The sequence below is a fragment of the Nyctereutes procyonoides genome, unplaced genomic scaffold (genome assembly GCF_905146905.1).
Source record: "Nyctereutes procyonoides isolate TBG_1078 unplaced genomic scaffold, NYPRO_anot_genome, whole genome shotgun sequence".
Classification (NCBI taxonomy): domain Eukaryota; kingdom Metazoa; phylum Chordata; class Mammalia; order Carnivora; family Canidae; genus Nyctereutes; species Nyctereutes procyonoides.
In genome coordinates this window covers 8,493,420-8,517,678 of record NW_026575140.1, presented here as the reverse complement: position 1 = coordinate 8,517,678, position 24,259 = coordinate 8,493,420, and the positions used below count along the sequence as shown (strand labels likewise).

General features: G+C 41.1%; 1 protein-coding gene across 1 annotated transcript in view; it reads right to left on the bottom strand.

Annotated features, from left to right (window-relative positions):
- Positions 1–4,035: 4,035 nt before the first annotated feature.
- UTP4 (UTP4 small subunit processome component) overlaps positions 4,036–24,259 on the bottom strand; it is a 35,648-nt gene continuing 15,424 nt past the window's right edge. The window contains exons 7-17 of the mRNA XM_055306193.1: positions 19,197–19,368; positions 19,001–19,092; positions 17,480–17,576; positions 16,640–16,704; positions 14,479–14,601; positions 13,933–14,089; positions 11,281–11,387; positions 10,089–10,184; positions 7,062–7,247; positions 5,501–5,611; positions 4,036–4,237 (exon numbers count right to left, since the gene is read on the bottom strand). Of these exons, the coding sequence (XP_055162168.1) occupies positions 4,121–4,237; positions 5,501–5,611; positions 7,062–7,247; positions 10,089–10,184; positions 11,281–11,387; positions 13,933–14,089; positions 14,479–14,601; positions 16,640–16,704; positions 17,480–17,576; positions 19,001–19,092; positions 19,197–19,368 (1,323 nt within the window). The 3' untranslated portion in view covers positions 4,036–4,120. The remainder of the gene's footprint in view (positions 4,238–5,500; positions 5,612–7,061; positions 7,248–10,088; positions 10,185–11,280; positions 11,388–13,932; positions 14,090–14,478; positions 14,602–16,639; positions 16,705–17,479; positions 17,577–19,000; positions 19,093–19,196; positions 19,369–24,259) is intronic.

The following is a 24,259-nucleotide window of genomic DNA, read 5'->3' as shown; positions in this document are numbered from 1 at the left end:
CATGCCTGCTAGTCAGATTAACAACTGGGTCCCTATGACCAAGAGACACTAGGGGAAAACAACTGTAAGAATGCCACCTTTGGGCGGCCCGGGTGACTCAACGGTTTAGCTCTGCCTTAGGCCCAAGGCCTGATCCTGGAGACCTGAGATTGAGCCCCACGTCGGGCTCCCTGCATGGAGCCTGCTTCTCCCTCTGCCTGTGTCTCTGCCTCTCTCTGTGTCTCTCATAAATAAACAAACAAGTAAATAAATAAATAAAATCTTAAAAAAAAAAAAAAAAAGAATGACACCTCCCGCAAAGCCAAGTGCCTCTCAGGACCTGTTGTGTGACCATAGGAAGAATAACATCCCCTCTTGGTCTCCATTTCCACAAGTATAAAATGAGGCCAGAGGCACACGGTTTCTTTCACAAATCTGTTTCCTCCATCCCAACCCTAACAACAGTTGGAACAGCTCCACCTTTACCTGTATCATATAATATGGTTCAAAATAATGTTCCATTTGAAGAAAGTTTTGATGCTTAAAAAAAAAAAGCCTAAAAACCCACCAAGTGGGCTCGTAGGTGGCTCAGTTGGTTAAGTGTGTGCTTTTGGTGGATGCTTTTGGTCACGATCTCAGGGTCCTGGGATCACGCCCCACTTTAGACTCCTTGCTCAGCTGAGAGTCTGTTTCTCCCTCTCCCCATTGCTTATGCTTGTGCTCTCTTGTTCTCTCAAATAAATTAAAAAAAAAAAAAAACAACTTAATAAAAACTCCCAAATACCAGGTTAGGTCTCTTGCTTCCAATATTCCAAGATTTTAGTTTCTCTCTAATTTGTTGTAATCTCCAGGGTAGAGGGCACATTATCCATTCAGAGATCAGATTATCAACTATTATATGAGGAAAGTGAATTTTTTTTAAAGATTTTATTTATTTATTCATGATAGAGAGAGGGGCAGAGACACAAGCAGAGGGAGAAGCAGGCTCCATGCCAGGAGCCCGACGTCGGACTCGATCCTGGGACTCCAGGACCAGGCCCTGGCCGAAGGCAGGCGCCAAACCGCTGAGCCACCCAGGGATCCCCGAAAAGTGAATTTTTAAAGCACTTGAGTCAAGTTAGCAAAAAAGCCCTTTCCTATGTAGTCTCAGATCAAAATTTTTCTGTAGAATCCAAGTAGGAGGGCAGCCCGGGTTGCTCAGCAGTTAGCGCCGCCTTCAGCCCAGGGCCTGATCCCGGAGTCCCAGGATCGAGTCCCACGTCGGGCTCCCTGCATAGAACCTGCCTTTGTGTGTGTCTCATGAATAAATAAAAAAATATATTAAAAAAAAATCCAAGTAGGAGCCATGGAGACTGCAAAATGCCCAGAATAGAAACAGACTGCTTTTAAGTTACACAGATCCCTGAAAGTACAATCACCCTGGAACACATGCACTGAAGTGTTTCTCTTATTTTATACTGCTTTGCCTTCCCTTCCCCCAATCAGTTTCTGCTTCATTTGTATTCAAAGTTCCTTTCAACTTAGGAAGAATTTCAAGGCCCAAAGATCTTACTTCCCATACCATTTATGGAAATCCAAATCACTGGCTGGAAATGTTGCAAAGGAATGCTTTTCTACTTTGATAACTTTTACTTCTTCACTCATGACCTGTGAGCCTTTTCTGTCAGAATTATACCCTCCATAATCCACAAGGTTTCAGAGTATGTTTAAGGTTAAGTAAATCAAGTCTTAAAACTAGACTCCAGTTAATAAAGATTCTGAATTTATAGTTCTACAGACAGTGAAAAAGCAAGTGAGTTAATATTTAAGGCACCCTAGCCTCCCTCTGGTCATATTCAATGAAGATCAGTGACCTGAACTTTGGTTTCAACCACAAAAAAGACCTAAAACATTTCTTAGGAAGGGCAGGATCGTATAGTCCACTGTAAGGTTGTAATAGTCCAGACTAATGTAGACCGGGAGAATATGCCTCACTAATTGATTCAAGTAAGAAGAGAGGAAAATTATTTTGCAAAGAAGGCCCACGGAACACCTGGGTAGCTCAGTGGTTGAGCGTCTGCCTTCGGCTCAGGGCGTGATCCTGGGGCCCCAGGATCGAGTCCCACGTCGGGCTCCCTGTGTGGAGCCTGCTTCTCCCTCTGCCTGTGCCTCTGCATCTGTGTGTCTCTCATGAATGAATCAAATCTTAAAAACAAACAAACAAAAAAAACAGAGGGCCCAAAAAGTTGGAGTTACTGGTTTAAAGTACTTCTATTATGGGACTGTCCATGTCTCTGTGGATTCCCTGTATATATGCTATTAAAGGTGATTTTCTCTTGTTAAAAAATAACTCCTATCACTGTAAAGAAACTAAAGAGGCAAAGGAGAGAAGCAGAATCGATTATAAACCTTGTTTTATCTGTTCCTGCTTAGCAAACCTGAAACAGGCCATCCTTTCTGTTATAGTTTTGGTCTTTCTCTATTACCTCTGTTAATTCTCTTCCCATGTATCTACTTTAAATTTTCACTTCTTATTTACCCTTTCCAGACTGGAGGGTGGGGTTCATCTTAGCAAAAAAATTTTTTTTGCTAGCATTTTACTCATGATGTCACCAGAACCCATATCCTTCTCTGCTTATACCATGGTCCTTCATCCCCCAAACAAAACCACACATACTGGGTTTCCACAAGCATGCAACACAATACATTCATGGAGATGGGAAAGAAACTGATCTGCTCGGTTCAGGTTCACTAGAGTTCTTCATCTTCTAATTTAAAAGATTACATTAAAACGAATCAGTTGATAACACCCATGGGAATAATGTATATGGCAGGCTTTCTGGTTCTGACCTCTACTCCTATTTTTTATTTTTTTTAAAGATTTTTAAATTTATTATTATTTTTTAAAAAGATTTTATTTATTTATGAGAGACAGAGAGATACAGGCAGAGGGAGAAGCAGGCTCCATGCAGAGAGCCTGATGTGGGACTCAATCCTGGGACCCCAGGATCACACCCTGGGCCAAAGGCAGGCACTAAACCGCTGAGCCACCCAGGGATCCCAGATTTAATTTATTTATTCACGAGAGAGACAAAGAGAGAGGCAGAGACACAGGCAGAGGGAGAAGCAGGCTCATGCCGGGAACCCGACGTGGGACTCGATCCCGGGTCTCCAGGATCAGGCCCTGGGCAGAAGGTGGCACTAAACTGCTGAGCCACCCGGGCTGCCTCCCTATTTTTTATTTAAAAAAATTTTTTTATTTATCCATGAGAAACACAGAGAGAGAGACAGAGAGACAGAGACAGAGACACACAGGCAGAGGGAGCAGCAGACTCTATGCAGGAAGCCCAATGCAGGACTCCATCCTGGGACTCCAGGATCACGCCTTGAGCCAAAGGCAGGGGTAAACTACTGAGTCATCCAGGCGTTGCATCTACTACTATTGACAAAATCCCTGCCCAGTGTTTCTTTCATCTTTGAAATGGGCACGTATATATGTGTATATGCTATTTATACATTAACGTAATATATAACATGTTAAATATATATATTATATGTTACTGTATTTATTTATCAGGTGAAAGGTGATTAATGAGATCACTCAAAGCCAGATTTTTTTTCCCTTTAAATAAAATAAATAGTCTGACTGCCAGAGGCCAAAGGCATCAATTTTTGAGATGGAGCATTGCAGTTAAACTTCTTCTCTGAAACATAGGCTGATTACCACTATTGGTCGTTAAGCTATCTTGAGTAAACAAGCCTAGTTCCCCTGCCCTCTAGGGCAATGTAGGGCAGATCCCCCCCAGCCTCTGCACTGGCTGGAGGCAGGAGGCTGGCAGACAGTGAAGGTCACCAGCCCTCTGAAGCCTCAGGCATGTGTTAGGGAAGAGAAGGTAAGTACCATCTTTTTTCCCCTGAGATTGTGGTCTAAAGAGCAGGACCCTGAAAAAGTTGGATGAATGTGTAGCTGCTCAGAACATTATCCCAACTACAAATATCTTGGAGTTTCCATTCACTGGAGTCAAAGAAGGGAAATTACTGTTCATTATTCTGGAAAACATTCATAATGACTCGTCCTAAAGAATAACTTTGTTTTATTATCATGATTTGTGAAAACAAACAGGGTAGACAGTTCAAGGAAGGACACAGACAGTGCCCTATTTTAGGTCCCAAATTTCTTCTTTTTGATGGGTGGTGGAAGTTGAGCGATGATGTCATCCAGGGGCCGTTCTACTGCTACCAGGGTTCTTTCATCCAAAAGATCCATGAAGAGCAAAGGCTGTGGAGAGATGATAATGACTCTACCAGGAGGTTAGGCTCCAGGGCCAGTCCTAAACAGACTAACTAGAGCTAAACGGTCAGCACAGTTCAAGGCTGGAGGAATCAAAATTTCTGAGGACCCCTCCTGTCCTAGGACTCAAAATGGTTCATCAGGTTGGAATTTTTTTTAAAAACTATTTTATCTATCTAATCAATCTATCTAATCTATCCAACTTAATCTTAATCTTAGGGCAACTGGATGGCTGAGTCGGTTGAGTGTCTGACTCTTTTATCTCAGGGTTGTGAGTTCAGTCTCCATGTTGTGCTTCATGCTGGGCATGGAGCCTACCTAAAAATTTTTAAAAATAATCTCTACACCTAATGTGGGGCTCAAACTCACAACCTTGAAATCAATAGTAATATATGCTCTACTGACTGAGCCAACCAGGTTCCCCAAAGTTAGGAACCTTTTATTTTAAGTTTATTTTTTTTAGTAATCACTGTGCCCAATGTGGGGCATGATCCTGAGATCAAGAGTCGCATGTTCTTCTGACTGAACCAGACAGGCACCTCAAGGTTGGGAACTTCTGAGTTCACAAATAAAAGATTTCAACAAGATTTTTCATGTTTTTCTATTCAGAACATTTATTCTCTAACTTCTTAGGGATCAACGTTAACTTCTGGAGCCTGAATTCTTGGCAAACAGCAAGTCACAAATGCATTAAGAAACTAATCATACTTAAATAATTTACAGATGTCCCTCTTTAAAAAATATTCTTGCAAACCCCTGAGGAAATGTTCCAGGACACCCAAGGAACTCTGAGAAGCATGAGTGCAGAACTTCAAAGTTGGCACAAACAGCTACAGTATCATAAGCTTAAAGAATATTTGTTTCATATATAGTGGAAAGGCTTAGCCCAGAATGGGAAGTCACAATAAATCCAATGACTTCCACTTGCTGAAATTTATCTGGTGGAAAATTCTCCAATTAGAAATCACATTTAAAGCCAGCTTTAACACAAAGACGCCACCTGAGCGCCACCATGATTTCTCACTAGGTATGTATTTCATTCTGGTTAAGTACTATGTGCATACCTCTCATATGTTGAGGTGTGAATAATGAAATGCAAACATAAGGGACAAACATCCTCAGAAAGGTACTTGACTTTACAAACCAGGCTCTCTGCACATAAAAGGTGCTCTTGTCTGCCTACTGTGGAAATTACATTTTGATAATATCACAAGGAACCAACCATCTAGAATATAATGCAAGATGTTTTACCTTATATATCTTAGAAATTTTAAAGGCATGGGCGGTACGCCTCCTGATAACATCTGATTCGTTCGTGGGAGGAAGTGGATTGTAGAATAAGGTTTTGTCATTTGGAAGAGGCTAAAAAGACAAAGGCATACTGTTTAAATCATTATTTTTATTAGGCTTCTCCAGAACAAAGGACTATAGTGATTTTTCAGGCAAACACTACCCTTGAACATCATATGAGACATTTACTACCTCCTTGACTCCCATTACTTCAGGAAAAGCCGTAGCCACATTTCCAGCTGTACTGCAAGAGGGGGGAGCATGAAGCAAAGAGCATGGTACTCTAGTCCAGCAAGACCAAAGGGACCAGCCAGAGCTTCTGGCCAGTCTTGTAACACTTTGTGAGATGGAACAAACTGGCACGTGCAGAAGCTTAGCGTATGCAGGCTCTGCTTTCTAGACTCTTTCCCCAACCAGATCACAAGACAGGCAAAGTGATTAAAGTTCTCCCCAGGCCAAAACCGAAATACAAACCACCCCCACTGATGTCACTGACACTTCGGAGAGATGGCCTCTGGTCAAACAAGTGATATTTCATCTCTGACTTCCTTGGGAAATAGCTCTGCCCAGCATGAGGAAGTGATGGATTTATCACCGATGCTTCACAAAAAATATGGACCGCCTGGGCTGAGTTACAATGAGGCAAGTGAGTGGGAGGGGCCCTTCCTGTATCACTCATTCTGTAGAAGGCACTTGTCAGCCAGCTGCGTTTCCCATGCCCAGAGGACAGAGGGTCTGGGAGATGTGACACATCATGCACACCTCCTCTAAGGCCATCTGCTACTTTCCTCTCAGTTCTTTCCCACCCCCACCTGCACAGATATACCAAAATACAGTGTGTTGGTTGTAATCTAAGGCCAGGGTACATTACAGGCAAGGCCACAGCTAATACTGCTCCTAGGAAACAAAGTACCGGCCCAGAGAAGGCATGTAAATTAGGGTGAATCAAAACAGCAGCTAGCAGAGGCTGGAATCTGGAAATGAAAAAAATATTCACAACCCCTCTAAAATCACAGCCATGAAGAATGAAATTTTCCTGGCTGGACTTTTTTCAAGACATTAAGACCAATTCTTCAAGCTTATAGATACTATTTCAGCATTTTCAGGCAAGGGGCAAAAGTGGTCAAAACCTCAGCCTGTGTCTCCTTTAATAAAATTGTGTGATTTAGCCACCCCAGGGTGCAGAGATAGAAGTAATTCAGCCAAATCAACAGTCTTCCCCATGAGAATTACCTTCTGAATACTCATCTAATCACTTTCGTACTTAGGTTTATATGTTTACAGGAAAAGCAGAGAATGTTCAAGTCAGCAAAAAACAGTACACAAATGCCTGTCCCTACCCTGGGAGCCTCATGGGGCCTGGGAGTGAAAATGAGGAAATCTGCAAAACAAAAGTTCCTCTCTCCAAAAAATAGGTCAGGAAATTTTATTCTGATTCTCCTTTCTCTTGGTTTTAGAACTTGAAAATTCCTAAGTACAGAAAAGTCAGTGTGAGCACAAGTGGTAGCAGTGAGGAACTTACCAATGACTTGTCAATGATGCAGAACATGTAGGCATCATGGAGAAGGATGTGCATTGGTCTCTTGGGATGAAAACTGATATGTGTGATGGGAGTGTCCCTTTGGAGCCAAAGGTAATGAAACCCCTGCTTCTGGATGGTCCGGCTCCACTCTGTATACTGTTTGTCTGGGATACTGTACTCAAATACCTAAAGAAGGATAGGATACACAAGAAATGCAGGCTAGTACCCAGAAAAACTGGAAGGTATCCCTGATTCCTAACCAGAAAGTATCTATACAAACCCTAACTGCATCATATTCAGCCTTATGCCTACTGTTTTTTTTTTTTAAGACTTTATTTATTCATGAGAGACACACAGAGAGAGAGGCAGAGACATAGGCAGAGGGAGAAGCAGGCTCCATGCAGGGAGCCCAATGTGGGACTTGATACCGGGACTCCAGGATCATGCCCTAGGCCAAAGGCAGGCACTAAACCACTGAGCCACCCAGGGATCCCCTGCTTTCTGTTTTTTAAGTAAAAAATAAAATAAAATAAAAAATTAAATTACAGGACACTAAACAATTAAAACAGAAAGGTTTACAGTGAAATTCACCCTGTCATCTTGACACCTCTCCTTCCCAAAACAAGAGGAGCCTATTTACATCTTTTCAGATCTTTTATGCATACAATACATGCTATTCTGCATGTTGTATTTTTTACTTAGCATTATATCATGGAGACTGAGCCATGTCAGTATCAATAACTACAGCTATATATCCATCACTCTTGCTCCTCTCACACATAATATATTCACATTTTTTTATTTTTATTTTTTTTTAAAGATTTTATTTATTTATTCATAGACACACAGAGAGAGAGAGGCAGAAACACAGGCAGAGGGAGAAGCAGGCTCCATGCATGGAGCCAGATGTGGGACCTGATCCCAGGTCTCCAGGATCACACCCCAGGCTGCAGGCAGCGCCAAACCGCTGCGCCACCGGGGCTGCCCCATGTATTCACATTTTTTAAAAAAAGATTTTCTATTTATTTATTCATGAGAGATATAGAGAAAGAGAGGCAGAGACATAGGCAGAGACAAGCAGGGTCCACGCAGGGAACCCCATGAGGGACTCAATCCCGGGACCCCAGGATCACACCCTGGGCTGAAGGCACACGCTCAACAGCTGAGCCACCTAGGGATCCCAATGTATTCACTTTTTGGACATATCATGATTTACTTATCTAATTTGTTTAATGGACATTTACACTATTTCCAATCTTTTACTGTTACAAAGCTGCACTGATTATCTGTCCTTTTATACCACTGAAGGCATAGATCTATAGGAATAACTTTTTCTTTCTTCTTAAAAATTGATTGATAGAGAGAGAGAGAGAGAGAGAGAGAGAGAGCGCGAGTGCGCCCGCGCGCCCAAGCATGTGAGTGCACAAGGAAGAAAGAACCCTAAAAAGACTCCACGAAGTATGGAGTCTGAGGCAGGGCTCTATCTCACAACCTTGAGATCAAGACTTGAGCCAAAACTAAGAGTCAGATGTTTAACTAACTGCACCACCAGGCATCCCAGGAAGAACTCTTAAAATTGGAACTTCTGATTCAAAGATTATGTGTATTTAATTTTTTAAAAATGCATCTCAAAGTGTTCTCTAAAGGGGCCATACTAATATATGCAGTGTATGAAGTGGTGTTTCCTGTATCCTCACAGCATTGTGCATTATCAACTGTACTGATTTTTGTTAACCTAACAAGTACAAAAAAATTTCCTACTAGATTTAAAGCACCTAAGGGACCAACTGCCAGAAAAAGGCATCAGGGGGACATTATGTGTGATAAAGACAAGCATGTGGGGGATCCCTGGGTGGCTCAGCAGTTTAGCCCCTGCCTTTGGCCCAGGGTGTGATCCTGGAGTCTGAGTCCCGGGATCGAGTCCCGCGTCGGGCTCCCGGCATGGAGCCTGCTTCTCCCTCCTCCTGTGTCTCTGCCTCCTCTCTCTCTCTCTCATAAATCAATCAATCAATCAATCTTAAAAAAAAAAAAAAAAAAAAAAAAGACAAGGATGCGGCTTCACTAATCTTTCGGTTACTGAACAAGGTCACAAATTCACGAAACTGAAATGAAAGGTTTCATTTTGTGGATTGAACACACACACACACACACGTGTGAGTGTAAAAACTATTAAAGTAGCAAGCATCAGTTGCCCAGCAATCTACTTATATGTGCTACTCAGATCACACTTTATTTTTCCAACAGCTCAATGAGAGAGGTATTATGCCCATTTTACAGATCAGGATGATCGTCAAGTACTGATCATTTCACAATGTATTCCATTTCACAATAGCTATAACTCAGTTATTTTAAAGATTTTCTTACAATTTGGTATAGAAAAAAGCAGTAGGCTATGCACTCATTTTGGCTACTCTTTGCAATGGCCTAATTTCTGTATCTGCCAAAGTGAAGGCAAATTTCTTGATTTTTTAGTCACTCCCAACTTCAAGGTCTTATTCCATCCCATATCCAATCTAACACCTGGGTCCATATCATCTCTAGTCTGAAATAACCAGGGGCACTGAGATGGCTCAGTTAGTTAAGCGTCTGCCTTTGGCTCAGATCTTCAGGTCCTGGGATCGAGCTCTGCATTGGGCTCCCTGCTTAGCAGGGGAATCTGCTTCTCCCTCTCCCTCTGCCCCCTCCACCACTTATGTTCTCTCTTGCTAGCTCTGCTCTCTCTCAGAAAGAAGTAAAACAATATTAAAAAAAAAAAAAACAATTAAAATAACCAATAAAATGAGTACTTCAAAATCCCTCCCTTTACTCTATAATCTCAGAGCTTCATCATTCCATTGTGCCCATCAAGCCAAAGGATATTACTGGCCTATAAATACCCAAGCTAGATACGTGGAAGCTTTACTTTGCACAAGAGAAAACTACCTGTGTATCTTCCACTACATTCAAACAAAGGCTCCTCCAAAACTGTCATTAGCTTTTTAGTTGCTATCCAACAGAAAGGAAATAGAAAACATCGGAATCTCTTACCTGCTGGTCAGAATGAGCGATGACAAGGTTGTTGGTATTGGGGGCGATGGCCAGAGCAGTCACAGGGAAATTATAGGATGGTACTGTGCAGTGAAGCTGGAACAAATAACAGATACAAGAGACAATTCTACATACCTTCCCTCAGGGAAGGCTGGATGCTCTAGGTCTGTGGTTTTAAATAATGTTCCTTAGAACTCAAAAAAGAGTTCTATGGAAGCTCCCCAAAACATCAGGCACTATCTCCAAATAAACCTAAATTTCATTAAAACAAGCAAACACAAAACCACATGTAACTGCTTACAAAACTGACTGCATTTGCAGAAAACTTCAGAGTAAAGCTTTTGCTACCATCTCTCTATCTGTATGAACTGCTCATAAATACATCATTGAACAAGGAATCTATAGCTCTACACTAGATAAAAAAGAAATTAATGCCTAGACATGGACATGTATATACAGTTGTAAGACATGTGCACTCTTAAATGCCAGGCAAAATTCAAAGAGCTGTACGTACTCCTGCCACAAGGTCATCAAGATTAGGTAATGCAGTTAGCAGGCAAACTCATTCAATGGTACAGTTTGGTATTGTTCTATAAACATTTGATGCTTAATGCCAGTTTGGGGTACTTATATAATTTTTATGAAGATGAAAACTTCTACGGGGTTATTTTAATTCAAGTGTGGACAAGATCGTTACTAATTAGTGAAAGTATTTTCCTGCTATTCCTCTAACTTCTATTTAATTAAAAAAATATCTTGAGGGTACTTGATAGGATGAGCACTGGATGTTAGACTATATGTTGGCAAATTGAATTTAAATTAAAAAAAAGGAAAAAAAATACCTTGAGATTACAAGGCAATCTATTAAAAGGAAATTGTTACTACCTGCAACTATTCATCTGGGTAAATTCGAATTCTCCTCTTCATAATATAGAAATAACCTGGATATGAATTCATTATCCATAAATCCTTAATTTCAAACTTCTGTACAAGAGTACTTTCACTGTTCCCACTAACTGATTTTAATATTGCAGATTAGTTTTTGGGCTCCAAACAAATAAAACAGGAAAAATTCTTAGTTAAAAAAAAAAAAAAAAAGCCTAGTAATTTTCTAGGGCATACCAATCTGCCTTGAGTCTTGTAACTGCAGAGCTAACATCCTTCTGTTTCCTGCTCCTTAAACCTTGCTCACCTTCAGATTTTTTATGTTGTACACATGGACTCCAGCACTGGTACCTGATGCAGCCAGCCAATTCCCATCTGGACTTACTGCCAAAAGACACATGGACTCCACTGTCCCTGTGCAGACAGAGTAACAGTTAAGTCTTCTGAATTCACTGTTCATAGCCAGCTTTGGCCTGAAGATGATAACAAAAGCCAGTAAGTTTTTTTTTTAATACATTTCTTTTTTTTTTTTTAAGATTTTATTTATTTATTCATAGACACAGAGAGAGAGAGAGACAGGTAGAGACACAGGCAGAGGGAGAAGGAGAAGCAGGCTCCATGCAGGGAGCCTGACGTGGAACTCGATCCCGGGCCTCCAGGATCACACCCCAGGCTGCAGGCAGCGCCAAACCACTGCGCCACAGGGGCTGCCCTAAGTTTTTTTTTTTTTTTTAAGGTTTCTTTCTTTCTAAAAGATTTTATTTATTTATTTATTTATTTATTTATTTATTTATTGGCGCAAAGATGATAACAAAAGCCAGTAAGTTTTTTTTTTTTTTTTTTTTTTTAAGATTTCTTTCTTTCTAAAAGACTTATTTATTTGTTTGTTTGTTTGGGGGGGGGGTGCACAGAGACACAGGCAGAGGGAGAAGCAGGCTCCATGCAGGGAGCCCGATGTGGGACTCGATCCTGGGTCTCTGGGATCATGCCCTGGGCTGAAGGAGGCGCTAAACCGCTGAGCCACCTGGGCTGCTTTTTCTTTCTTTCTTTTCCCTTTCCTTTCCTTCTTTCTTTCAAGATTTTATTTATTTATTCATGAGAGACACAGAAAGAAGGCAGAGGGAGAAGCAGGCACCTCACAGGTAGCCTGATTTGGGACTCGATCCTGGAACTCTGGGGTCATGCCCTGAGCCAAAGGCTCAACCGCTGAGCCACCCAGGCGTCCTGAAAAAGCTTTATAATAAGACATAAAACAGGTGCTGAAGGATGGGTGAGTGGGCAGAAAAGGATAGAGAACTAAGTGAAAAGGCCTGGAATAGCGGCTTGGTGACTATGAAGAAACCAGCTTGACTGTAAGAGGATAAGAGATAAAACAGGAGGAACAAATAATTTGATATCTATAACACAGACCCTAATTTTAAGGGGTGCTAAATGCAAAACAGAGCCTACATTTTTTAATAACATGTACTCAATACACATTGCCGCTTTTTTTATCTCTTTTTTTTTTAATATTTTTTTAAATTTATTTATGATAGGCACACAGTGAGAGAGAGAGGCAGAGACACAGGCAGAGGGAGAAGCAGGCTCCATGCACCGGGAGCCCGACGTGGGATTCGATCCCGGGTCTCCAGGATCGCGCCCTGGGCCAAAGGCAGGCGCCAAACCACTGCGCCACCCAGGGATCCCCTTTTTATCTGACTCTTATTAACCTGTGGGTTTCTTTTCCTGTATGCTTCTGGAGCAGCTTATGAACAGTGACAGAGTTTAAGTTAAAAGAGTTGATTTTTCAGGCTGATGGAGTCTAAGCAAGTTCTCAACCATAAACTGAGCAATAGTTATCTATACAGTTTCTCAGTCATGCATACTCATGCTCTCAAAGAACATGAGAAATTCAATCGTGAACTTTATATGACAGGAAATAAAACTGCATGTTTAAGTTCATCTTTAATAAAAAAAAAAAAAACAAGTGGGGGGATGCCTGGGTGGCTCAGTGGATTAAGTTTCTGACTTTGGTTCAGGTCAAAGTCTCTGGGTCCTGGGATCCAGCTACATCAGGCTCTGCCTCTGGCAGGGAGTCCGTTTGTCCCTCTCCCTCTCTCTCTTAAATAAATAAGATCTTAAACAAAACAAAACAAAAACCCACAAAAATAAAGCAAAACAACCACCAGGGGTACCTGGGGGGTGCAGTTGGTTAAGCCTCTGACTCTTGGACTCATGCCATGATCTAAGGGTCAAGAGATTGAACTCCACACATCATTGGGCTCTGTGCTTAGCACAGTGGGCTTAAGATTCTCTCTCCCTCTCCCTCTGCCCCTCCTGATCATGCTCTCTCTTCTCCCTCAAATAAATTACAAAATAGGGACACCTGGGTGGCTCAGTGGTTGAGTATCTGCCTTTGGCTCAGGGCATGATCCCTGGGCCTGGGATCAAATCCCACATCAGATTCCTTGCAGGGAGCCTGCTTCTTCCTGTACCTATGTCTTTGCCTTTCTGTCTCTCATGAATAAATAAATAAAATCTTTAAAAAAATAATAAACCTTTATTAAAAAAATAAAATAAAAACAACAAAAAAAAGTCTAAAAAATACCTCTGTACAAACATGTCAGAAATACACAAAAATATTAATGGCAGTTGTTTCTGGATGTCAGGACTACAGAGGATTTTAACTTTCTTCTTGCTCTGCTAACAAAACTCTAGGAAGGGTGATGAAACTTCTGGCCCCAAATAAGGAATCAAAAACCCAGTGAGAAAAGAGTAGGTGTAAGGAACATTTCAGATCTCGTCAAGCGTTTTCACTTGCCAGATATCTCCTCCTACTTTAAATTGCAAACATGTGAGTATTTGCAAGGCTGAGAAGAGCATTAGGGAATCCCAACAATGAGTGGTGTTTAAAAAGGGGGGAGAAAAAGATACACAGAGACTGATAACTCTCTCCTTTGGCCAGTTACCAAGTTCCCACCTGACTGAGGCTGAAAAGTATGCAGGTGCTTGAAGCTTCCTTCCAACAGGCGAATAATATGTAGAGACCCTTGATTTGATGCCACAAAGAGTTTAGCTGAATCTTCAGAAAACAAAATCTGAAGGGCAGAGCGAAGGAATGCTGGCATTTTGGAAACCTTGGGGTGAACCAGTAGGAAAAAACCAGTAAGACAGAGAAGACAGACCTAGAATCCATCAAAAATAATCACAGCCAGGCTTAAATGACATTAATGCTTCCTGTACCTAAGAAAGCCAACTGAGCAAGAACCTGGAACACTGACATGCCTATTGTAACCTATCCATCCCCCACTTTCATCTCTTCAAAAGCCTAACCTTTATTGTCACTTTCTGGCATTTCCCTACTCCTCCAAAAATAAAATTGATTCAAAATCGAAGACAGTTTTATAACAGCTGCCTCCAAATAGCTTTTTACTGAGCAAAGATTCATATCCAGTACATTCCACTTCACATAAAAATCACTTATGAAATTTCTTATTGTTTAACCAGACATTGTGTTATTACTTACCCTTTGGAGGCTTATGTTGTCATGTTCGTAATTCAACCGATAAAGAAAAAAACGAGAAGTTGTAGAATAGGCTATCCAACTTCCACACGGGGAGATACAGCTGCAAATAATGTTTTCTGGACCCTGGCAATGTTTGGAATTAAGATGAATAACCAGAAAAACTTCACATGATAAGGTTCCTGTGACATGAATCCTCAAGCTATTGCTACTCCGGATATACCCACAAACCACTATACATAATCCTGACACTGATATGCTATGATTATTTCAGAGGTACAGCACCTATATGGTGTGGCTTGATTTCCAAAACCAAGAACAGAGGTCTATGAATACTAAGAACTGATCTCTGCCCATCATGTACTTTAAAGATAGCTTCATACTAAACTCTAATTTTAGAAACCGGAAAAGAAAGGCATTTGATGCAGTAAAGCTTTGGAGGCCAGGCGGCTTAGAAAACTGATTTTCTGGGTTTTGTTTATGATACCTGCCTCAAAGCTCCCCATGAAATAGTAAATAAAAAAATCTGCAAAATAAAGGAGAAGTTTAATGTAACATTTATATATTAAAAAACAAAATATCTAAATGTATGTACTGATACACACATCTGTGTCACATAGAAAAAGATCTGGAAGGACATATAGTGAATCAATACTGTTATTATATAACAATAATTATTCTGGGAGAGTGGACTAGAATTAAAGAGGTAGTCAAGGCTATAAACTACAAATACTGTTTGAATTCCTTCCAGTAAGAATGTATTCACAAATATTTATGAAATTAAAATAAAGAGGGGATCCCTGGGTGGCGCAGCGGTTTGGCGCCTGCCTTTGGCCCAGGGCGCGATCCTGGAGACCCAGGATCGAGTCCCACGTCGGGCTCCCTGCATGGAGCCTGCTTCTCCCTCCTCCTGTGTCTCTGCCTGCCCCTCCCTCCCTCCCTCTCTCTCTCTCTCTCTCTCTCTCTCTCTCTCTCTCTCTCTCTCGAATAAATAAATAAATAAATCTTTAAAAAAAAAAAGAAATTAAAATAAAGACATTTAGGGGTGCCTAGCTGGCTCAATCGGAAGAGAATGTGACTCTCGATCTCAGGGTTGTGAGGTCAAGCCCCACGATGGGTGCTGAGATTACTAAAAAAAAAAAAACGTAGGGATCCCTGGGTGGCGCAGCAGTTTGGTGCCTGCCTTTGGCCCAGGGTGCGATCCTGGAGACCCAGGATCGAATCCCACATCGGGCTCCCGGTGCATGGAGCCTGCTTCTCCCTCTGCCTGTGTCTCTGCCTCTCTCTCTCTGTGACTATCATAAAAAAAAAAAAAAATATATATATATATATATATATAAAAGTAAAAACTTAAAAAAAAAGACGTTTAAAAGGAACTTACAAAACATTTTGAATATTGTATTCTCATCACTGTGGAAAGAAATGACATACACATGCACATATGGGTAGAAATATTTTCTGGAAGGATGTACAAGAAACTATTGGCAGTGATTATCTCTGAAGAGTGGGACTGGGATTTGGGGTATGAAGGAGGCTTTCTTTTAAAGATTTTATTTATTTATTCATGAGAGACATAGAGAAAGAGAGGCAGAGACACAGGCAGAGAGAGAAGCAGTCCCCATGCAGGGAGCCTGATGTGGGACTCGATCCTGGGTCTCCAGGATCACACCCTGGGCTGAAGGCAGGTGCTCAACTGCTGAGCCACCCCCAGGTGTCCCAAGAAGGAGGCTTTTTCATTATACTCTTGTACCATTTTATTATTTTAATTTTTATTTTTTTTTAGAGAGAGCATGTGTGAGGGAGGTGGAGGAAGAGTGAGAATCTTAAGCAGACTCCTCACTCAGAGTGGACCCTGATGTAGGGCCCCATCTCACAACTCTGATCTGAGTCAAAATCAACCGATTGAGCTGCCTGTACCATTTTAATTTTTAAAAAATATGCAAATTATTTATATAATAATACCAAAACAAAGAAAAACAATTTCCTTTATTCATTCATCCAATAAATTCTGAATGCCTAACTTACCTAGTTCTGTTGACATAGTACTTCATTCAAATCATTTAAGAGTTTACAGTTTATAGTACCAACTAAATAACCCTCAAAATTCAGAATAAGAAAAATGTTCTGGATTTCAGAGCCTGAACACACCATTAAACTTCCTTACCTTTGTCTTGAGGTGCAGCAAATGATCTGCATTTTTAGAAAGTGGAAGGGTATCCCCATTCTTTCCTGGAACAAGAAATTTCCCTGAGGTTTTCCTTCTCAAAGAAAGATCATTTGTACCTTTTTTTTTTTTTTTACTAAAAAGTCACTCCTGAGTAGAACGGAATCGCTACCACTAGGAAATCAGAAAAATGTCTGACTTAGTAAACCCACAGTTTTCTGGGCTTATAGGAGGCAGAAAGCACTGAGTACTTTCTTAGCTTCTATTTGGGTGCCTTGGATATGGCCTATGGTAGGTATATCATTAATTCTCTGAAGCTACAACCTACAGCCAGGCATGCAGGTAGGTGGAAGTAGGGTTTTTGTGGCTTTGACTACAACTTCATTTGCTCATTTTGGAATCTAAAGCAAAAACCTCTCACCTACTATAAAACAACAGAGCCCAAACCCTTCCAGAACAGGTCATACACAAGGCCACTAAGGCTATCACCCTAGTAAGATCAACGTGACCTTCTTTTTCACTGTAGGACTGTCACTCCCCAACATTAACCCTTATATTCAGCAGCTTGTTTTGATCCCAGTCAAGATGGGGCAAACTGATTCTATAACCTTTACCTCCACTATGCCTTACAGTGTACCTTATAGAATCATCAACTTTTAACATAGAATCATTATCCTGCTAATGATTCTAACACTGAAGAACTCTTTTGCTCTGCCCATAAGCTGCCAAAGACACAGAAAAATCTACTTCCATTTTTCCACAAGCAAAATTTCAACTGCAATTCTAATTTTCTACTTCTCTCTCCAGTTTTCTTATTGGAAAAGTAAACTCCCATTGTACCTGTTGCAACTGTAGATCCCAGTCGCCAAAGTTCCAAGTGATGAGTAAACTGGAAAAGGAGAAGCTGCCTCTTTTTTGAACAGGAAATGAGACGTCGCTGTATCCAAAAATTTAAAAGTGATAAATAAGCCAAGGTATTCTATTGCCTCAGTACTAAATACAGTAGCAACACCCTAGCACATTTTTTACTGTTGAAATCCATGTACTTATTAAAAATTTTCTAAGTACTACCATATGCCAGCACTATCCTGGGACTAAGAACCTAACGGTACATAAAAACATAGCTATTGGCCTCAAGCTTATAGTCTAAAAGGGCTGACAAATAATTAATCAGGCAACTGCACTAAGTGTGTCAAGAATTTTAACAGAGCTAGGGATGCCTGGGTGGCTCAGCAGTTGAGCGTTTGCCCTTGGCTCAGGGCATGATCCCAGATTCCCGGGATCGAGTCCCGCATTGGGCTCCTTGCATGAAGCCTGCTTCTCCTCCCTCTGCCTGTGTCTCTACCTCTCTCTCTCATGAATAAATAAACTCTTAGAAATATATATATATTAAATTATACATATATAATAAAGAATTTTAACAGAGCTGACCACAGTATGTAATGAAAAAAAGTAGAAAAGATATCTAATCTAGGCTCGTGGGGGTAAAGACAGGAGCCCAGATGAGGCTCATTAGTGAAGACTAATCAAGCAAAAAAAGGTAAGGCAGGATGCTCCAGGCAAAGTGATAGGCATGTAAAACAGCTCAAAGTCCAGAAAGCCTCAGAGGGAATAAAGTCTTTCAGCACACTAAACTGAGTAGGGGTAGGGATGGGATGCAACAAGTGTTTGACAGGAGAAGTGAGAGAAGATGCTGAAGGACCATGGCCAGACCAAGGCAGATTTCATAAGCCATGGTAAGGAATTAGGTCTTATTCCTGAAGGCAACAGGGACCACCAACGGCTTTTAAGCATGGAATGATGAGCTATTTGAGAGGATCAATAATAGGCCAGAATTGACACAAATGTAAATAAAAGGAGACCATTTAACAAGGGAGTCCAGATGAGAAAAGACACTGATTCAAACTAGGATAATGGCAGTGTAGACAAAGAGAAATGACTAGATTCACAAAACAATGAAGAGGTAGACTCAGTAACATTTGCTGGTTGAGTGGAATGTAGAAGTAGTAGGGAGAAGAGTTTCTAGCTTGGGAAAGAAAATGTCCTTTTACCTAGGAAGGAACACTGGAAGTCTTGATTTTCCTGCTCTCACCCAGAATAACAAGAGTCCAGTCTTAAAAACAAACTCCCCATAAACCACAACTATCTGGAAAAGGGAATGATGACCCCAGAAAGTGAAGTAGGAGTGCTATAAATCTCTTGGTTCCTGTAAATGTCTTTGTGAGAGGCTTACCTCAAAAATAGAGGGAAAAACAAAGAAGGTAAGTAATGACACAAGTCCTACAGATTTGCCCAGGAAGTGTGAGCTGTACTCAGGCTAATGGGACAGATGGAGAGTGGGGGCTAGGGAGTGATACTTACATGAGGAAAAGTGATTTTTCGGAGAGCAGCATCATAATTCTTAACCTCCACCTTCTCCATGAGAGGACGAATGACTAAGTGTGTGTCTGTGCCTAGGGCAGGAAGAGCAGAGCGGGGGTAGGGAGAAGGCATCAGAATTAGAAAAAGTCCTGCATGGCCTGGGTAAAGCAGCAGCCTGGCAGAGAGTGCAACCTACCTCCAGATATCAATGCTGTCGGGCTGTGGGCCACGGCTCGAACGTCATGTGTATGATGCTGGAATGGCTTTGTCCGCACCCACTGCTTCTCACTGCTGTTGGAAGTCACAGAGACCAGCTGAAAATGGAATACTGTCCCCTCGGCTGTGCCCACCACGAAACTGTCTTCTTGCTGAGAAATTAAATCATTAGGGAGGTACATTTAAGCAAAACAGGGCCCAGTTTGAAAAATATTCCCTGAGGTTTTCTGTCTGCACAGCCTAGGGGAAAACCTACGCCCAGAATTGGAAGGTAGGTTATGGGGTCTTTTTCTTCCAGAAGGTGACAATTCCATCAGAGGAGCAAGCTTACACATAGGTGATATGCTCCCTACTGACAAAATTAACAATATGTACCTCAAGCTGTTATAGTGCTTTCAAATACACAAACTAGTTGCTACTAGAAAAGCAACAAAAGGGACACCTAGGTGGCTCAGCGGTTTAGTGTTTGCCTTTGGCCCAGGGCATGATCCTGGAGACCTGGGATCGAGTCCCACATCGGGCTCCCTGCATAGAGCCTGCTTCTCTCTCTCTGCCCCTCTGTGTCTCTCATAAATGGATGAATAAAATCTTAAATATATATATATATATATATATATATATATATATATATATCCTCAGATGATTTGTGAACAGGGACTCATATATATGTACATCAATGTCATAGCATTATTCACAAAAGCCAAAAAGATGAAAACCCAAACGTACATCGAGATGAATAAACATAATGCAATATGCATGTGTATGTACGTATGTATGTACGTGTGTGTATACATACATATATAATAAAATACTATTCAGCTTTAAAAAGGGACAAAATTCTAATAGTCTAATATGGATGAACTTTTTTTAAATAAGATTTTATTTATTCATGACAGACACAGTGAGAGAGAGAGAGAGAGAGAGAGAGAGAGAGAGAGAGGCAGAGACACAGGCAGAGGGAGAAGCAGGCTCCATGCAGGGAGCCCGACATGGGACTTGATCCCGGGTCCCCAGGATCACACCCCGGGCTGAAGACGGCACTAAACCGCAGGGCCACCAGGGTGACCCAAAATGAACTTCTTTTTTTTTTTTTTTTCCAAAATGAACTTCGAAAACATTATGGTAAGTAATATAACTCAGAAAAGGACAAATATTATATGATTCCACTTATATGGGGTACCTAGAACAGCAAATTGATAAGGACAGACAAAAGAATAAAGATTATTAGGGGCTGGGAGAAATAAGGTGTTATTGTATAACCAATAGTTTTTTTTCTTTTTAAGGATTTTATTTAGTTATTCATGAGAGACGCAGAGAGGCAGAGGCATCAGCAGAGGGAGAAGCAGGCTCCACATAGGAGCCTGATGTGGGATTTGCTCCTGGAACTCCAGGATCATGTCCTGAGCCGAAGGCAGACGCTCAACCACTGAGCCACCCAGATGTCCCTAACCAGTAGTTTCTGTGTGATGAAAAAGTTCTGAAGATGGAAAGAGGTGATGGCTGCACAACACCACAAATGTACTTAATGCCACTGAAATGTACTTAAAAATGGTTAAAGTGGGGGTGACTGGGTGGCTCAGTTAGTTGAGTGCCCATCTCTTGATTTTCTGCTCAGGTCTTCATTTCAGGGTCGTGGGATCGAGTTCCATGAGGGCTCTGTGCTCAGCTGGGAGTCTGCTTCCTCCTTCTCTCTCCCTCTGCCCCTCCCCCTGCTCACACACGCATGCTCTCCCTCTCTCAAAAACCAATTTCTTTTTTTAAGATTTTATTTATTCATGAGATAGAGATAGAGATAGAGATAGAGAGAGAGAGGCAGAGATACAGGCAGAGGGAGAAGCAGGCTCCATGCAGGGAGCCCGACGTGGGACTCCATCCCAGGTCTCCAGGATCAGGCCCTGGGCTGAAGGCAGAGCTAAACCACTGATCCACCCGGGCTGCCCTCAATCAGTCTTCAAACAAAAATGATTAGGGGCACCTGGATGGCTCAGTGCTTGAGTGTCTGCCTTTAGCTCAGGTCGTGATCCCAGGATCCTGGGATAGAGTCCCACATTGGATTCCCCACAGGGAGCCTCCTCCCTCTCTCTCATGATTAATTAAAAAAAAAAAAAAAATCTTAAAAAAAAAAAAAGTAAAGTCGGGATGCCTGGGTGGCTCATTTGGTTAAGTCTCTGACTCCTGATCCTCAACTCAGGTCTTAATCTCAGGGTCATGAATTAAAAAAAAAAAACAAAAAAGCCCAACACATAACACATATACAAAAACACACAAAAAAACCAGTAAACAACTGGGAATGTAGGAGGAAAAATCAGAAAATTGTAGTCAAAAGAGTAAAGTTTAGAAAACCCTGAAATTCCTGGGGCACCTGGAGAGAAGCGGCCTCGTCAGTGTCACACAAAGACCAGGTTCCCTGGTCCTCAGTATGAGGCTCTCTCTTACAGTATGTTGAACACAGTATGTTGAGCACTGTGACTTCTGTTAGTTTTATTTTTTATTTTTAAAAAATATTTATTTATTTTTTCTGTTAGTTTTAAAAGGTCTTAGTGTGTCTGGGGTGCCTCAGTGGCTCATTCAGTTTAGTGTCCGATCTCAGGATCCTTGGATAGAGCCCCATATTGGGCTCTGTACTCAGTGGGGAGTCTTCCTGAGGATTCTCTCCCTATGTCCCTCCCCCCAGCTCACACTCTTTCCTTCTCTAAAATAAATCATCTTTTAAATAAAGCAAGTAAATGGTCTTGGTGTATCTATGATTTTATTTTATTATTTTTTTAATCTGTAATTAAAAAAAATTCCTTTATAAAAAAATTTCCTTTATATTCTCAAAAATTTTAACCAGCTTTTAAAAATACATATAACTTGGGATCCCTGGGTGGCTCAGCGGTTTGGCACCTGCCTTTGGCCCCAGGGTGCCATCCTGGAGTCCCGGGATCAAGTCCCACGTCAGGCTCCTGGCATGGAGCCTGCTTCTCCTTCCTCCTGTGTCTCTGCCTCTCTCTCTCTCCCTCTCTCTCTCATAAATAAATAAATAAATAAATAATTTTTTTAAAAAATAAAAATACATATAACTTTGGGCTGGAGGAAAAAAAGAAGATATGATAGATGTTTGATAAGGTAGTGAGAAAAGCCAGGAACCTGAATCAGCAGGTAAACAAACAGAATGAAGATTAGGTCAGCCAGTTAAGAGAAATGACGTCTAAACATGTATAAACATGGAACTGTCACCAACTACACATTTACTATTCTAAACTATATAGGAGTAACTTGCAAAACAAAACAAACAAAACAAAAAAAAAGGAGTAACTTGCAAAATTAAGTATCACTTGACCTACCTATCAAGGTGAAACTGTGAATGACTTTGAAATGTATATAAAAAGTACTGGTATCCTTATCTAGTGAGCCCTGAGACTGTCTCAAGAGCTATTTTACAACTTTGTAAAAACTGTAATAATGAGAGTAATGCAAAATAATCTTGCCTGGTGGAATGTAGCTATTAATTGTCCTGTGGACACTGAGTCTTGCAAGAATTTTAAGTAAATTAATTTCAGCATTCCTGATGACCTTATGGGACTGTTTGTTAAATTGTCCTTTGAACTGCTTATAATATCTTACTGGTTTCCTCATTAGTTAATGAGTTACAGAAAATCTGTGACATTTCCACTTCATGTTTTTTTTTTTTAATATTTTATTTATTTATCATGAGAGACACAGAGAGAGAGAGGCAGAGACATAGGCAGTGGAAGAAGCAGGCTCCATGCAGGGAGCCCAATGTGGGACTTAATCCCGGAACTCCAGGACCACACCTTGAGCCAAAGGCAGATGCTCAACCGGTAAGCCACCCAGGGATCCCCCACTTCATGTTTGTATGAATGATGATTTTTTATCTTTTTTCCCCGTAATCATTTAATAGCTCTTCACACAGGTAAGGAAACTGGAACTTCAAAAGCCTTTGCTCTGGGCACACCATACCACCTCAACCTTATGCCAGTTCTCTTTGAGGTAACTTGTAGGCACATGATGGTGAGAAGGAAGGAAAGCTTATCTGAAGGTCAGCATATAAGGTAGCCCAGACCAGCCTCTCCCTCACTTCCTGTAAGATTACTATTTGAAAACCATTATCCTGGGTAGCCCAGGTGGCTCAGGGTGTGATCCTGGAAACCCCTGATTGAGTCCCACGTCAGGCTCCCTGCATGAAGCCTGCTTCTCCCTCCGCCTATGTCTCTGCCTCTCTCTCTCTCCCTCTCTGTGTCTCTCATGAATAAATAAATAAAATATTAAAAAAAAAAAAAAGAAAACCATTACCCCAAGCAAAAGTGGAGATACTGAGCAACTTAGGAGCTCACAGACTGTTCCCCATCTCCAACTAAACAGTTCATCTAGCCAAAAAAAAAAAAAAAAAAAAAAGGTGGGGCAATTTGCACAAAATCCCACCTACAGAGAGGGATAAAGAAGGCAACACTAACTTACTCCATATCATCTTTCCTGGAGGTAGATCATAAAAGAAATGAAAGAAAAGGGCTCTCTTAGGGCACAGATGGAACAAAGCAAGGGGAAAGCTGACCTGGAAAGGGAGGGGGAAAGTGTCCTAATTTAATCACAGAGTGACTGTTTCACACAGAAAAACAATCTAAAGACTGACTTCTAAATGAAAGCAAATGTTCCCTATGACTCCCTGCAGGTATCAGTACTCACCTACTTGATAAGGGTGCAAGACATCTAAGACGATCAAAGGACTGGGTATTTGCCACTATTCACTCTTCTGTCAATGAAAATCCATTAAAAAGATATCTAAAAATAATCAGCTCTTCTGGCAAAAGAGTGTAGTGGAGAAAACCCTTCAAATTAGGATCAATTTCAAGAGATGTGAAAATAATGCCAATACCACACTCACTCTGTGCCAGATACTGCACTTAGCACCTTTCATGCACTACCTATTTAATCCTCCCCAAACTCTATGAAGTATTACTAGTACACTGTTTTCACAGAAGAAACTGAGGTTTAGAAAGAAATAGCCTGCCCAAGGAAGGTAGTAGCTATTAAGTGCTGCAG